Raw genomic sequence first — 13,891 nt, forward strand, 5'->3', positions numbered from 1 at the left:
CTTTTGCATGGACCTGACATACCAAACTGCTATTGAACCAAGCTCTGAAATCACAGCGCTGACACCTGTACTGAGCTCAGAAAACGTGACCAGTTACCTGAATGCCATTCAGCTGCTTCATTAATTCCTGTAGAAAACAAAACAAAATAGATCAGCCCAAGGACTGTAATTACTGAAGGCTGAAGAATCATATAATAGAATCACAGAATGGCCTGGCTTGAAAAGGACCTCAAAGATCATGGAGTTTCAACTCCAATGCTGTGTGCAGGGTTGCCAGCTACCAGACCAGGCTGCCCAGAGCCACATCCAGCCTGGAAGAACATCTTTCTTTTATATGACCACATAAACTATGTGCAAAGCTTGCAATCTCATCTGCTTACCAGGCAAGTGCACTTGCCACATGAACCTTCACAGTGCACCGGGCACAAATGACAGTTAAAACTATGGCACACTGAGCTACGTGGGCTGCATACACAGCTTAACTGTGTGCCTCCAAAAAGGAAAAGCTGTGTCTGTACTGCTCAGCTGAATGGAGAAGAGACAGATCACACGTGTAGAAGGGATGCTGGCACACCGGTTCTAGAAAGAAAGCTTTAAAAAAATAGAAATCATTCTCTTAACATACAGAATAACTGTGCCCATTGTATTTGTGCTCCGCGCAAATTCCTGTGCTGGCAGGGAGCTTACAAAGGAGGCTTACGCAAATTCTTGAAAATTATTTTGACACTGGAAGCATTTCTAAGTGCTCTCAACTCCAATGCTTGTTTGCTTTTCCTCTGCTGATCTAAAGCTTCTTTTCAAACACTGACTCTGACCACAGAACTGCCCTGCAAACTGAAACTTTGCATTCATTTCGACACCAAAGCATTATTTTACATCACAAGAAGTCAGCTGGGTTGCCCTCACAGGTAGCCAAAGTTGCACAGTAAGCAGAGAGACCTTTCAGCAGATGGGTGCTCTTTGGCTCTCAGTTACTTCAGATGGGATGCTGACAGCTGAGTTCCAGAGAAATTCAGCTCTCTGTCAGAGAGGGGCAATGCAAGTCATGGTTTCCCCCTTCATGGCTTTTCACCGTCAGCACTTTGATAGAAGAGGCACAGTCTGTTGTAATGTGATTTTTATCCATATTAGAATTAAAGTCTAGAATAACATTTGTTTCCTAATTAGTTAAACACAGCTAAGGAAAAAAATATATAAGCCACTGTGCTTCGAGAACTCACCCGAGATCGTGGTCCGGGAACTTCTGTCTTCATTAGAGGTCCATCATAATCAAAATCCACATCAATTTTAGCTGCAGCTTGACTGATATATCTATGTCCTGTAGGAGATAATGAAAACCTGAGTACAGACCATAATTTCTGTGTTCTCCTTCAGAATAAATATCCAAACCTTACCTGAGTGCGAACGCTTGACAGATGAGACCAATTACGTCGTGCTGTCTGAAGGGAACCAAATATCTCATCTCTTTGACAAGTGTGAAATAAAACTAATACCAGCCAGGTAGCTTTAAAAAAAACCCACAACAGAGAAGTGGGATGACAGGGCAGCCCCAGAGAAAGAGGCAAATCCTACAGTAAGGCACAGAGCCCATGAGCCTGCATTACAACGCCAAGCAAGCTGAGCTGGGGATACCCGTGGCACCAAGCAGAGGCAGTAAGTGCCAAGGAGCACCACTTCAGTTCTGGTGGATCTCTCCTGAATACACATACATTCCTTAAAGGGGGCTGGAGGATCACTGTGCATCTGCAACCAAGGAGGTATAGACTCAGGAGCTTCAGCCAGGTGCCCAGCAAGAGACCACGAGCATGGTGCTGAGCTGAAACGATGTCCTTCACAGCCACATCTGTGTCACAAAGCACCTGCAAGCCCTTAGCCAGCACAGTATCAAAGACAAATTAACCTTAGTAACTTCACTTAGGGGCATCACCTACACCCCAGATCAACACCTGAAGGATGAGGGGCCTTCAGTCCATGACAGGTAGGTTAACCTGGAGCGATTTGCAAAGGCCACACGAGGCCCTCGGCTCCATTCCGCCAGCAGAAAGGTGTGCCATGCAAACCTGGTTTGGAGAAAGTTCATCTGAAAAGTCACAGCCCTTGGAAAGCATCCCTAGCTGCTCATCTGGGGAAAACTTGGTCTGCAGAGATAAATCTCCTCAGCTTTAATTCCATGTGCTGTATCCGAGATGCGTCACTGCTTCTCTGCAAGCTATTAATAGGTTTCATTACAGCAACACCACTTCATTTTTGTGTCACTCTGTTTAGCTTTCATGTAAATTGGAGACTGCATGGCAACTGTTCCACCAGAAAAGAGAGCTACTGCAGATACACAGCCAATGAAGCTGCAGATAGAGCAGGCAGCCTGTAGAAACTCCAAGGGGAAAAGAGACCCAAGTGACCCACGTACCCCCTGGCTCCATCCGCTATGGGAGACAGCAGCACACCAACACTGCATGCTTCTACTTCTCCTGTATTAACCAGCGTTGATTTTATGAACCTTAGTAAGGAATATATACATAGAAACCTAATGGGCTTCCAAGAAGTAATGCAGACCGCCCTTCTGCTGCTGCTCCGGGCAGGTAGCTTCTGCTCCACAGAGTCTGAAAGAACTGCCTAACAGATCCATTATAACGTTGCCCAGGAACGTGCCAAACAGTACAGGGCTGAGAGGAAAGTAGCTTTACAGTAAGACAATTGTTTTAGTGTTGCCCATTATGACTTTTCCTGGTATCTCTGCTAAAGGGGTGGAAGTGCATTCCCTCACCCCACCTGCAATGGCTGTGGGGTGCGTACAGCACACACACCGTGCACCTGACACACCAGCACCGCACAGCACTCAGCTCGAGAGACTGCAGGCTCCTGTTACAGCCATGCTCCTCCTTGAATTCATACTGCACTACAACTTGCAGGTAAACCAGCCCTCTGATGTCTGATGTTACACTGTTGAGCCAATGGACCAACTCAACCCAGCGACCTTCTGCTGAGCTCTGTGATCAGAGTGCAATGGCAGAAAGGTTTCTCCTGTTCTATCAACTCTGTGTTAGAATGGGACCAAATGATGTGACCGCAGCTCTTGTCTTAAAAATGTGAAGAGGTAAAGGGCTGCAGTAGGGTATCTGTCTCTGAAGATGCATTAGGAACGTTTTTTAATTACATGTAGCTAATATGAGGCAGCACAGCAAACAGAGCACCTCTTGATATCAAATCGGAAGTCATAAAATAAATGATGTGCTATTGATGAACCTCATTATCAGAAAGCCCATCCGCTGAATGGCTCGCAGAGGATTTTCGACCCACCTCGTTTATAGATGGTGGGTACAGCACATTAAATTCTGCTTTGCTTGCTCCTTGGAGGCTATTCCAAAGTCCGCGTCACACATCACCTTTGTAAACACCAGAGCGTGTAACACCAGCAAATCATCACAGCCTTCCCTTTCACACAGCAGGAGGCCATCACTTGCTAGCAGGCAGAAAAGCTCCCTCTTCAACCCCTGTTTTCTAAGCTATCCTCATCACTCACCAGGTGTCTTCTGCAGCAGTTTTTAATAAAGAGCCACATTGCTATAGCGACGTAATTAATGTAAATACACCCTCACATCGCTTTTTGATGTCAGTCACAAAGAGCTCTGCTGTGGGCAGGTCTCTATGTTAAGCAGCAGTCTCTGCTCAGCAGAGGGAGGTTCACCACAGGTCTAACAAGTCCTTGGGCCTCCGGTATGTCTGAGACAAACACTGTTCCTGAGAGCACAACAACTGGGTATTACCTGAGAAAACTCCAGAGGAGGCACCAAAATTACCTCAGTGACATTAAGAGGAGGAACCACTCCCAAGGCAAAAAAAGAGAAGACAGAAAAGAAATGCTGGCACATTTCTCACACGCAAATGTTCTGCTGTGCCAAAGCACAGAGTGAATGTCCCCCAGCCCCAACGATGGGCACTGCATGTGCCACAGCACACAGCCCTGTGTGAGCACAGAAATATCCCATGTGTGTCTATAACTTCTACCCCATGGCGTCTATCAAACCATCTTCCAGATAGAAATTTGAAGCATGGAGGCCCTGACAGCCAAAAGTAGGAGGACTGTGATTTCCTCCAAATCCTATTTTAGGTGCTGCAAGTAGAATCTGTTACTACCAGCTCTTGAAATGGAATGGCAAAAGCCCAGGCTAGCTAGAGGTGTTTGGAAAGTGAACATAACTGTTGCATAATATTGTGAAAACTGAGACTGCTATTTACAGAGTGCTTACGCTGTAAGATCAGAAGCTGTTCCACATGAGATGGACTGTGTTTCAGTACTCCCACATGCACACTGGAAATTTTTAAGGGGAAAAGCGTTCTCCAAAGAGCAGGACAAAAACTGCTATCGAACAGGCTGCACAGAAGTGGAAGCTCCCATAAGAAAGACTAAGAACAGCTTCCTCCCCTCAACACAGCTGAATCCCAAATCGACTTTTCAGCAGGGTGATGTGAGCATCAAGCTCCTGTAGGTCTTCCAGGTAACTGCGATGGGGACAAATCAATAACAAATAGCAGTATCTCCCAGCCTTCACCGCAGCATGCCTGTGAGATAGTGACATTATCCTCTGTAGGGAGAGAGGAACTGGGCTGAGATATGAGAGGCACAGCATCAGTTAGTTCACATGGGGCACTGCAGTAGAAGTGCAGAGAATCTGAAGAGCACCTGGGCCTATGAGGACACGCTGAAATGTAGACAGATAGATAACCTGAGACAAAAACACAAAGCCTTAAGGAAGGTTTCATATATGTAAAAGGCTCGCAAATTAAAAATAAGCATTTCAGCCTCCACTGAGGATAGGAGAAAGAGTAAGAAGATGATTTTTTCCTCTTTTGAAACCTAGGTTAAACATTAGAGAACAGCTTTAAATGTAAGGTCTGTTCAGCAATAGAGCAGAGTGCCTGAGGGAGCTGCAGAAGCTGTGCTGCTGGGTGCCTTTAAGAACAGGTCAGTGTCCCTGGGGAACATGGGCATGCACTAATGCAAACTGATGCACCTTAAGGCAGAAGACTGACCTTTCGGCGTGCTGTGCAGTTCAACATTCAAAGATGAATTCAATCCCTTAGGCTGATCTGTAGGAAACTGAACCTGGATCTTTAGAGTCCCAGCCTGTCCTCATAATTATGGTACTACCCCTCAGCTAACAACAGAATGCTGTTAGATTGCTGGCTGGAACTCATCAGGAAAATGACCTGAAGCTCAGATTTTTCTACAAGTGTGAGAGTCTCCTGCCTATCCTATCATCCAGGAGCATCAAGGATAAAAGATTGCCAGGAGACAGATCCTTTTAGTGAGGGCTTCTATTGCTGCTCGGTGTTTTCTAATCCCTGCAGACAGGTGCACACAGCAGCCTGCCCCGGGTGCAGTGGAGCTGCCATGCCACCTACCAACAAGGCCCTCCTTTCTTTGCCAGTAGCCTGCTTTTAACAGGCTTTCCCGCTTACAAGTTTCCTGGCAGCAAAGATGGACTAACAGAGCCCAGAGCTGCATTCCTTTTGTACTGAAGACCTACACCCCTTCAGTGCAACAGTAAGAAGAGAAGAGCCAGCCCTGTGCGCCCATCTGCGCCCTAATGACTCAAGAGTCCTGCACAACTGTCACAGCCTGCAATCCTGGTTGGGAAGCACCATGGAAGCATGCAAGACACTGGGAGGAACACAGGAATGTGGAGCACCCATACTGAGATGACAGATTAGCTCAAAGGTGGCTCACAGAGGCCTGCTTGCTGCAAGCACTTTCCGTTTGCACTGCTGACCAAACGATCACTGCTCTTGCACAGCTCAGATCATCAGTGCATCACTCCCACAAACAGAAGGGCACCCAGTCCTGAAACACCGACCTGGGACTTTTCCAACAGTTGAAAGACCAAACTTGGTGCTCCAAACCAAAGGTCAGCTGCTCCAAGTGTATTATTTAGAAGAAAAGCAACTAAATCTAAGTTTCTGAGCAATGGAAGGGTTTTGTGTTTGGCAGTGGCAAAAGGAGCACACAGGCACAGCAGGAGGGTGGGATGAGAGAAGAAACTTGGTCACACAAAAAGCTATTCAGCCATACTGCGCTCAGCACAGCAGCACATAAACTGGACGCCAGACTTAAAGCTTTGTCCAAAAAGACCAACAGAAATCTGCACTTCTAAAGCATGAGCCAGAAATTTGAAGACCTATTTCAGAGATTGCAGGGGCTCGATATACACACACACGCTGAACTACAAGCATGGGCCAGGCAAGAACTGGTCATCACATACTTAGGAGAAGAGTGCCTGATGCTGCAGTCTCAGTGTCCGTTCTACCATGCAGCTGCACACAGCCCAGGGAGGACCCCCTCTTTGTGCCCACCATACAGAACCTCCCCATGAGAGAAATCAGCACAGTCACACTACATAACGTGAGGTGGAGTAAGAGTGATTTTGATAGATGATATTTGCATCCCTGTACCACACAGGGTACCAAAAAGTAGCCCTGTGGGGGCTGGAGAACTTTGTTTAGGTTAATAATTTGCATTGTGAACATGCTAAGTTATTGAGTTCTTCAGTTTGCAAACTTAAAACCCACAAACAACAACCCAGCATCCCTGCAGGCCGCTGCTGTACAACTGCAGTTATTCACGATGCAGAACAGTGCTCTTCGAGTTTTGAAAGATGCACCACCAGACAAACCTCAGCAGCGGTCAGTGGAATTTTCCCAAAGACAAACCAAAACCCACAATGATCACTTACCAAATACGAGCAGCCTGGAGTTCTGCTGCAGACAACAGCTCAGCTGTCGACTAAGCAGCATTGACGCCATTCTGTATGTTCTTTACTCAAAAAGGCTCAATCTTAATGCTGATGTTCTGGAAAAGAAGAAAAAAAGAATGAAAACATTTATTCACGTCCCTACAGATGCAGCCACAGTGCCACTCATCTCAGCTTCTCCTTTCGGTGTCAGGATGGTGAGCTGAGCCCAGTGCTAGGTCCTGCTCAGAGAAAGGACTCCTAGAGCAAATCTGTACCTCCCAACTTCAAGTGAGCCAAGAAGTTAAAAGATCATTTATTTTCCCCTCTTCCCTTGCTCATCTGCTTTCAGTGTGTATCTTAAACTGTGTTAAATTTCCTTAGAAATTGTTTCCAGCCACAGTTCCCTCAGGCTAAAAGCATTACTTAGATTCAGCCTTAAGTTTATGAGAATAACTTCATCTCAGTCAAGAAGACAGCAGGAAAAACATTAGGAAATAAAAAAGAAAACTCATCCTCTGAAGAAACCCAGCTTCTACCAACCAATGACATCTGTGAGAGCCGGGCCTGGCCAGGGCAGAGCAGAGCAGAGCAGAGCAGAGCAGGCTCAGGCTGCACCCACCCAGGTGTGCAGAGACCTGACCAGGAGCAGGACTTACACAACTGGCAGAACAGAACAAAGAACTCCTTACCTGGGGAGATCTGTTAAATCACACGTAAATCAGCACTCAGGTACAAAGAAAATTGCCCACGCCTTTCCAGACAACTGCCACAGCACTTGGATTCTTAGAGCTTGCTCTGAGTTCAGCCTTCATTTCAATATATTTTGAAATCCACCAAGGTGAACAAACACTTGCACAACGTTGGTGCACGGCTTAGAAAAAGCTGTGTCAGCTTTGTAAGGCGTTGGGTCGGAGACGCGGAAGGAACAGACAACAGCAACTGCTCCATACAGCAGGATGTGTTTAATGGATCCCTCGGTGCTTTTGTGCTTAGCTTCTCTCTTCAGTCGTGCTAACCTGTGCATTATCAACGAGCAAAGAACGAGCCCCAAACCTCACATTTCTTATCTCCTTGTCATTCTCCAATGAAAACCAAAGGTGAGTCTGAGTCAGTGAAACCACCACAGCAGAACGAAGCCACTGAAGGGCCCATCGGCCCCACACCTCCCGCAATGATTAACCACCCCACGTCCTCTGCTCAGAGCTGCCTGCCTGCTCCATACTCTGGAAGGCGACTGCTCCCCCTGTAACTTCGTTCTGCGAGATGCAAGTGCAGGAGGCTGATAAAAGCTAACCTGAGCCAGCACCCAGAGCAGCATGAACGTACCCAGGCCTGCCACGACCTGCCATGACAGCACCATATCGTTCCAGCCGCCTCCATGGCCATCTCCCATGGGTGTTCTGCTACAAACCGACTCCCTGCTTTCTCCCTAACGACATCTCTCCCCATCAAAACCAAATGCAGAGCCCTACCTGGTGCTCAGCAGGATCCTTCCAGCAGCACCCGCTCTTCCTCTCCCAGCTGAATCATCTCCTTCATGCCTGCTCCCAAAATGCTGTTTTTTATCTTTCACTTCTATTTACCTTTTATCTAAAGGCCTTTAGTGCTTGAGATACAATACTCACACAGGCTCAAAACAGCATTTTGGTACCGTCTTTCTGAAGCGCTCCTAAGAAAAGGTTATTGCGAGAGGTCTAAAAACAAAATAGCAGCTCAGCCCTAATAGTCAGTGGCAGCTCTTACATAAAAAAGTTTCACCACTTCCCAGTCCAGAGTCAGAATGAATCACGTAATATCGCATCTGAGCATAACTAAATTCAACTTCTTTTCCATCTCCATTAAGCACACAAAGTCTCACAAAAGATCGGCTGATACGACTGGTACATTTGTCTAAGCACACCTGATTTGGTTATCATAACAAGCAATTGATTTTTGCCTTCATAATCCCCCTCCTGATCAATTCCCACCAGCCGTGCTCGCTCTGGCACTGCCAGCAGCAGAGGCAGAGTTCGGAAGCCAGAAGAGATCAGTGTGTGCACATGGCCAAGCTGCAGCACAGAGCTGCTCCATCGGCACCACAGACAGTGGCGGCTGCTTTCAAATCCAGGCAAAACACACCCAGCAATCTCAGACAGCAGACAGGGACGAGAAGGGCAATTTTCAGATCAGCTTTGTGATGAGATGCTGGGCACCTCAGACTTCCAAGCAGTGACACTTCTCCAGAGAAAAAGGTGCACTGAAGTCCTTTTGTTATTTCTCCTCTGATGGCAACTGGGTGAGCTGCACCAGGTTGGTGACGGCTGTGCACAGCAGCTGCTCAGAATGCACGTCAGAGCCACCCCTTCTGCACACACCCCGTGCAGTACACACACATGCAGTGGCAAATAGACTTTAAGACACCAAGTTGCATTCTTTTGGTAAGAAACATGCTGACAGAGGAAGCTCGGAGCACATGAAACAAGGATACGCGGATTTTTTTAATGCACATAGGGTGTGTTTTGTTCTGTTTTTTAAATAGCAGCTCCTAAAATTCTGTACTGAGTGATCATTTCTGACAGGCAAAAGGAGCTACCAGGAACGACAACAGTCGCTCAGCAGCAGCTTATTGCAGGCATGTAAACACAAACCGTCTCCGTGGGTTAAAAAGCAGGGGGGAACCCCTGGAAAAATCCAAGAAATAAGTGAGGGACCCCAGTGCCCAGGGTGCTTGATCCAGGCACCGAAATACGGAAAGTAGGGCTCTGTACAGCACTCTCTCACTTGCTGGCAGGGAAGCTAATGCAGCACGACATCCGTGCTTCAGACCGCAGCGTGCAAAATCTGCCTCCAAAACAGCCTCAGCATAGATGCAAAAGCAAGAGGGGAAACGCAGACATTGCAAGGCATGGATTAGAAGTCAGCACTGCAGGTTTGTGTCTCTGTCTTCCAGTTCTTGCCACAGACACAGAAGCCTGTTTTAAATTCATGGGGGCACCTTCAGCTGTCTCTCAGCTGCTCCAAACCCATTTAACCAGGAACAATTAGGTGGTTTAGAAACAGCAGCACGAGCTGCACGCTGCAATTACCCCACAGAGTCTTCCCAGGATGTATCTGAGGAGGGACGGGGAGGTACAGACAAACTGATTCCTCCTTTGCTGTTTTCCTTCACTTGACTTTTCTAAAACACGCAGCACTGAAGGAATCACTGGGTTACGTATTAATTGTTGTGAAATATAAGGCATCTCAAACTATCTGCTGGTCCTGTTTGCTCGGATTCACCATTTTTGTGAAAATCCAGTGAGGCTTGCTTGCTTTTGCATTCAAAGGGAATTCCCTTGGCTGTGCAGGACAGCATTCCAGCTACTGCTACAAAGACCCACGACAGGACAGGGCATTCGTGTCCAGTCCTCTGTGGCACTCATCTCCTGTGAACTCATTTCTCCTTTTCTAACACCCACAACGCTCCCATCTGCATATCAGGGCTCTTCAGGCAGCTTTTCTGGAAAAGAATCAGACTCAAAGGCAACAGAGGCAAGCTGGAAAGCTTAGATAACAGCATCAGGACAAGGGAACTAATAAGAAGGAATCATGGGGCCCATCACACAAGCTGGAACTGCTGTATGCTAAGTCAGAGATGGGATAAGCAGTTTTTGGGTTTTTGTTGTTCTTTCTTTGAAGAAGAAAGGTGGGAAGGCTGAGAAAAAGGAGCTGGATGGGACTGCAGCTTCTGAGCTGAGAAGGGATGAGCGTTCCAGCCTCATTTGTGCCACTGAGCATCTCTTACTGTGACAGCGTGACAAGCTAGCAGGAAAAACCTGCCTGTCCCTCTGCAGTCTGCACCTCACAGACTCCTAAAGACCCCTTGCTGCTCAGTTTTCAGTACTGTCACCAACTTCTGGCAGATACCATTCTGTGTTTGGGTCCCACAAAAACCGAGTGCTGAAGGGCACTCTCTTACAAAAACAACAAATCCAAGGCTGGTTATTACAGGGGGACAGCCATCCTGGTTTCCTGTGCTCATGAGCAGGCACCTTGCATGGCTTCAGTGCTGCATCTCATGTACCTTACTGGTGTACTCATCTCAAGGACATCCCAGAGGATCTGAAGACACAGAATTTCACAGAGGATGGCTGAGGTGGAAGACAGCACAGTTTGGTTTGCCACCCTTTAAACGTAATGAAGACTCTTCTTAGGTCTGCATTTGAGGAAGAGAGGGCCAACCTACTGACAGTGCATATCTACGTACAGAGATATCACACATGCAGCATTTGCTGTATGAAAACTGCACTGCAATGCCGCTGTCCTTCAAGGGGAGGTCTGCTTCTTCCCACAGATCCAAGCAGGGACAAGCTGAAGGATTTCATGTTATCTGTATTCCTGACAGCGTGGGGTGATGTGAGAAACCCTGACATGCTGCTTTAGTCATTTTAACACAGTAACCAATAAGGTAAAAAAAAATAAAAAAATGAATGCCAGTACGTTGTTCTATTGAGCTGCCATTCATTTGGCCCCAGAAGCAGAGCTCAGTTCAGTAACGCTTTTGGAGTAATGAAAGCCAGAGTGCATGCACTGAAGTACAACAGGTCCTTTTACTTCAACAGGTTTTTCTCAGGACACATTTCATTGTTTTGCACTAGCTTGCAGCAGCATTTACAAGAGAGGTTTGCTAGACTATCACCAGGCCTTCCTAGCGATACCTAGAGCTAAGGCTATCTGAAATCCTCATGGAAACAGGAAAAGTCCTCTTAAGAAGTGATTACGTGAAAACTTACATCCAGTGCCCACATAAGGCCAGCGTTAGGCCTTCTGTGCACTGTGCAGTGCTTATATAGGCAAAGCACAGAACGGAGCAGAAGCGCAGCACCCAGCGCTGTGCCCCTCCCGCTCGCTCCTTGTGCAGCTTTGCCACCAATGGGCCCACAGCCCCGTCCTCCGAAGCCCGGCCCACACCGACACACAGCAGCCCAAGATGCCATCACCAAGATGATTTCTGCCCATGGCTGGCACAGGGCACGGCCTGCCAGCCAAGGCATCTTCCACTGAGCAGCACCGCCAACCCAACAAGGTGGTGATGTGCAGATGGATGTTTGCATCGACCACCAAAACGGGTGACCGTCAGCCCACGAGCTGACACAGTTGCTTTTGCCATTTATTCCTTTAATAACATCGGCAGCTTTGTGTAGAACAGGATGTAATTGGAAACCCTGTGATTGTACTTAAGTCGTCAAGGACACAGTTGTCATGGTTACAAGTAAAACTCAAGTGTCTCTAATTCATGGTTGCTTATTTATTTATTGACACCAACAGGATCAGACACTCCCACTGCTGCTCGGATCTGAAACGAAGACTGGTTTTGTCTTTCACCTCTTGACAAAGCAGCAAATATTGCACAGGGCAGCACAAGTCTTCCCTAATAAATAGGCTTATTATAGGCTTATAAAGTAGCACAGCTACTTTCTCTCACTGCACTCAGCCAGCACTGAAGGCAGCCTGTTTTGAAGACAGCAGTGAGAGCCCAAAGCAAGCTGCAACACACGAGACAAAAATGCCATGTCTGCAGACTGAAAGTACGGAGCCATACCTCGTGACACAGCAGTACGGATGTCATCAGACCAGCGCTTGGGCACAGCTGACTCAGCACAGCAGCTACAACAGGAGCCTGCAGATCTGCCAGCAAACTCACCCACAGTAAGAAGTCCTGTCCTCGTGCATTTGGGTTCTCCTCCTCAGATGGCTTCTAACCGTGGGGGTTGGATACTGACACACTTTTTATAACGTTTCTGCCCTTGTCTCGCCTTGTTTTCCCTCCAACAAACATTGGACCAACAGAACACCCTGGGTCCATACTCCAGAGAGTAAACCCAGCTGGAAACGCTGCCATTGTGACACACGAGGATCCAGGGGACCCACCAAAGCTTCCAGCAGCTCATCTTTGCTGTAAGCGCTATTGCAGCACCTGAGGTACTGCACCTACACCTTCCCCAGACACTGCCTCAGGAGCAGCAGCAGCAGGATCTTGGAAGCACCTGGCAGAAATTAGGCAAGTTCCAGAGCCACAGCTAAAAACACCCACATAACCCAGTGGCACAAACCCAGTGTTAGAAGTTGGCGTGCAAGTGTAAAACTGAGCACGATTAAGTTAACATCAGCCCAACTGTTAACGTTACCTTCATTTTAATTTTCACTCTTTATCACTTCCCACAGCAAAACATGCTCTTTATTTCAGGGTATCTCTACCTGTGAGCTGCCCACAGGAGCCTCTCTTCAAGCTCCGTACTCTGAATGCATCATTTTAAATGAAGGTGGCAACAAGATAAACAAACCCATCTGTTAACCTCCTGACATCTCCTGCACCAAAACCGTCTGGACCTCAAAGGGTTAACCAACTGACACTATGATCCAGCTGAGCTGTGCAGATAAGTTGTTCCACAAGCATTCTGTGGTTGTGGAAAAATCAAAGAGTTCCAAATCACCCCGCGGTGCAGCTTCCTCCAAGGAAACCCCGCGGTATTCCTTCTGAGGTTTTACTCCTCACCACCCCACCTCAGCCTCCTCAAGGTCACAAAACCAGCATCCAACGAGCAGTACTTGCAAAGCACCATTTGTTCTGCTTGCCGAGGCCGCGCAGTCTCTGACTGAGAGGGAGCCTGCAGCACAGCGAGCAGGACGCCCAGAGCAGCGCTCCGGCTGCTCAAGGTGACCGCCGCCTCGGATGAACACAGAGCAGCAGACGGACGCGGGAGGGTTCTTTCACGGGGGGCCCAGCAAAACAAGCACACGGCAGCACACCACGCACAACATTCGTGGGGCACACGTGAACGCAGCACACACCCGCACGCAGACAAACCGGCGCCGCGTGCGGGGCACCAACCGCAGCCCACGTTCAGCCCCGCCGCGCAGCACACGCCGAAGGCACTTACACGCTCCCGTGCCGACTCGCAGCAGCCAGCCTGCCGGCTCAGGAAGCCGCTCTTCCCTTCGCTTTAAAGCGGGCTGCAGCCAGGAGCCACGCAGCTCCCCGCAGCAGCCGCCCGCGGCAGGAACGGGCATCACCCGAGGGGCGCTGAGCGCACCGGGGAATGCCGCGAGTTCCGGGGAGCGCTCCGGCCCACCGGGCTGCCGCTGCGCCCCCACCCCTCTGCCACGCAGCTGCGCCCGCCTGACTTCATCTAAATGCTTCT

The 13,891-nt window shown here is 48.2% G+C and overlaps 1 protein-coding gene across 9 annotated transcripts in view; it reads right to left on the bottom strand.

Annotated features, from left to right (window-relative positions):
* The window catches only part of ABAT (4-aminobutyrate aminotransferase), a 42,865-nt gene that overhangs the window by 18,895 nt on the left and 10,079 nt on the right, over positions 1 to 13,891 (bottom strand). For 5 of the 9 annotated variants that reach the window (XM_004945322.5, XM_414940.7, XM_046900824.1 and 2 more), the window contains exons 2-4: positions 6,732 to 6,847; positions 1,221 to 1,318; positions 98 to 127 (exon numbers count right to left, since the gene is read on the bottom strand). In XM_004945322.5, the coding sequence (XP_004945379.1) occupies positions 98 to 127; positions 1,221 to 1,318; positions 6,732 to 6,801 (198 nt within the window). In that variant the 5' untranslated portion in view covers positions 6,802 to 6,847. The other 4 variants (XM_004945324.5, XM_046900825.1, XM_046900826.1 and 1 more) reach the window with 4 other exon arrangements.

The sequence above is a fragment of the Gallus gallus genome, chromosome 14 (genome assembly GCF_016699485.2).
Source record: "Gallus gallus isolate bGalGal1 chromosome 14, bGalGal1.mat.broiler.GRCg7b, whole genome shotgun sequence".
NCBI lineage: Eukaryota > Metazoa > Chordata > Aves > Galliformes > Phasianidae > Gallus > Gallus gallus.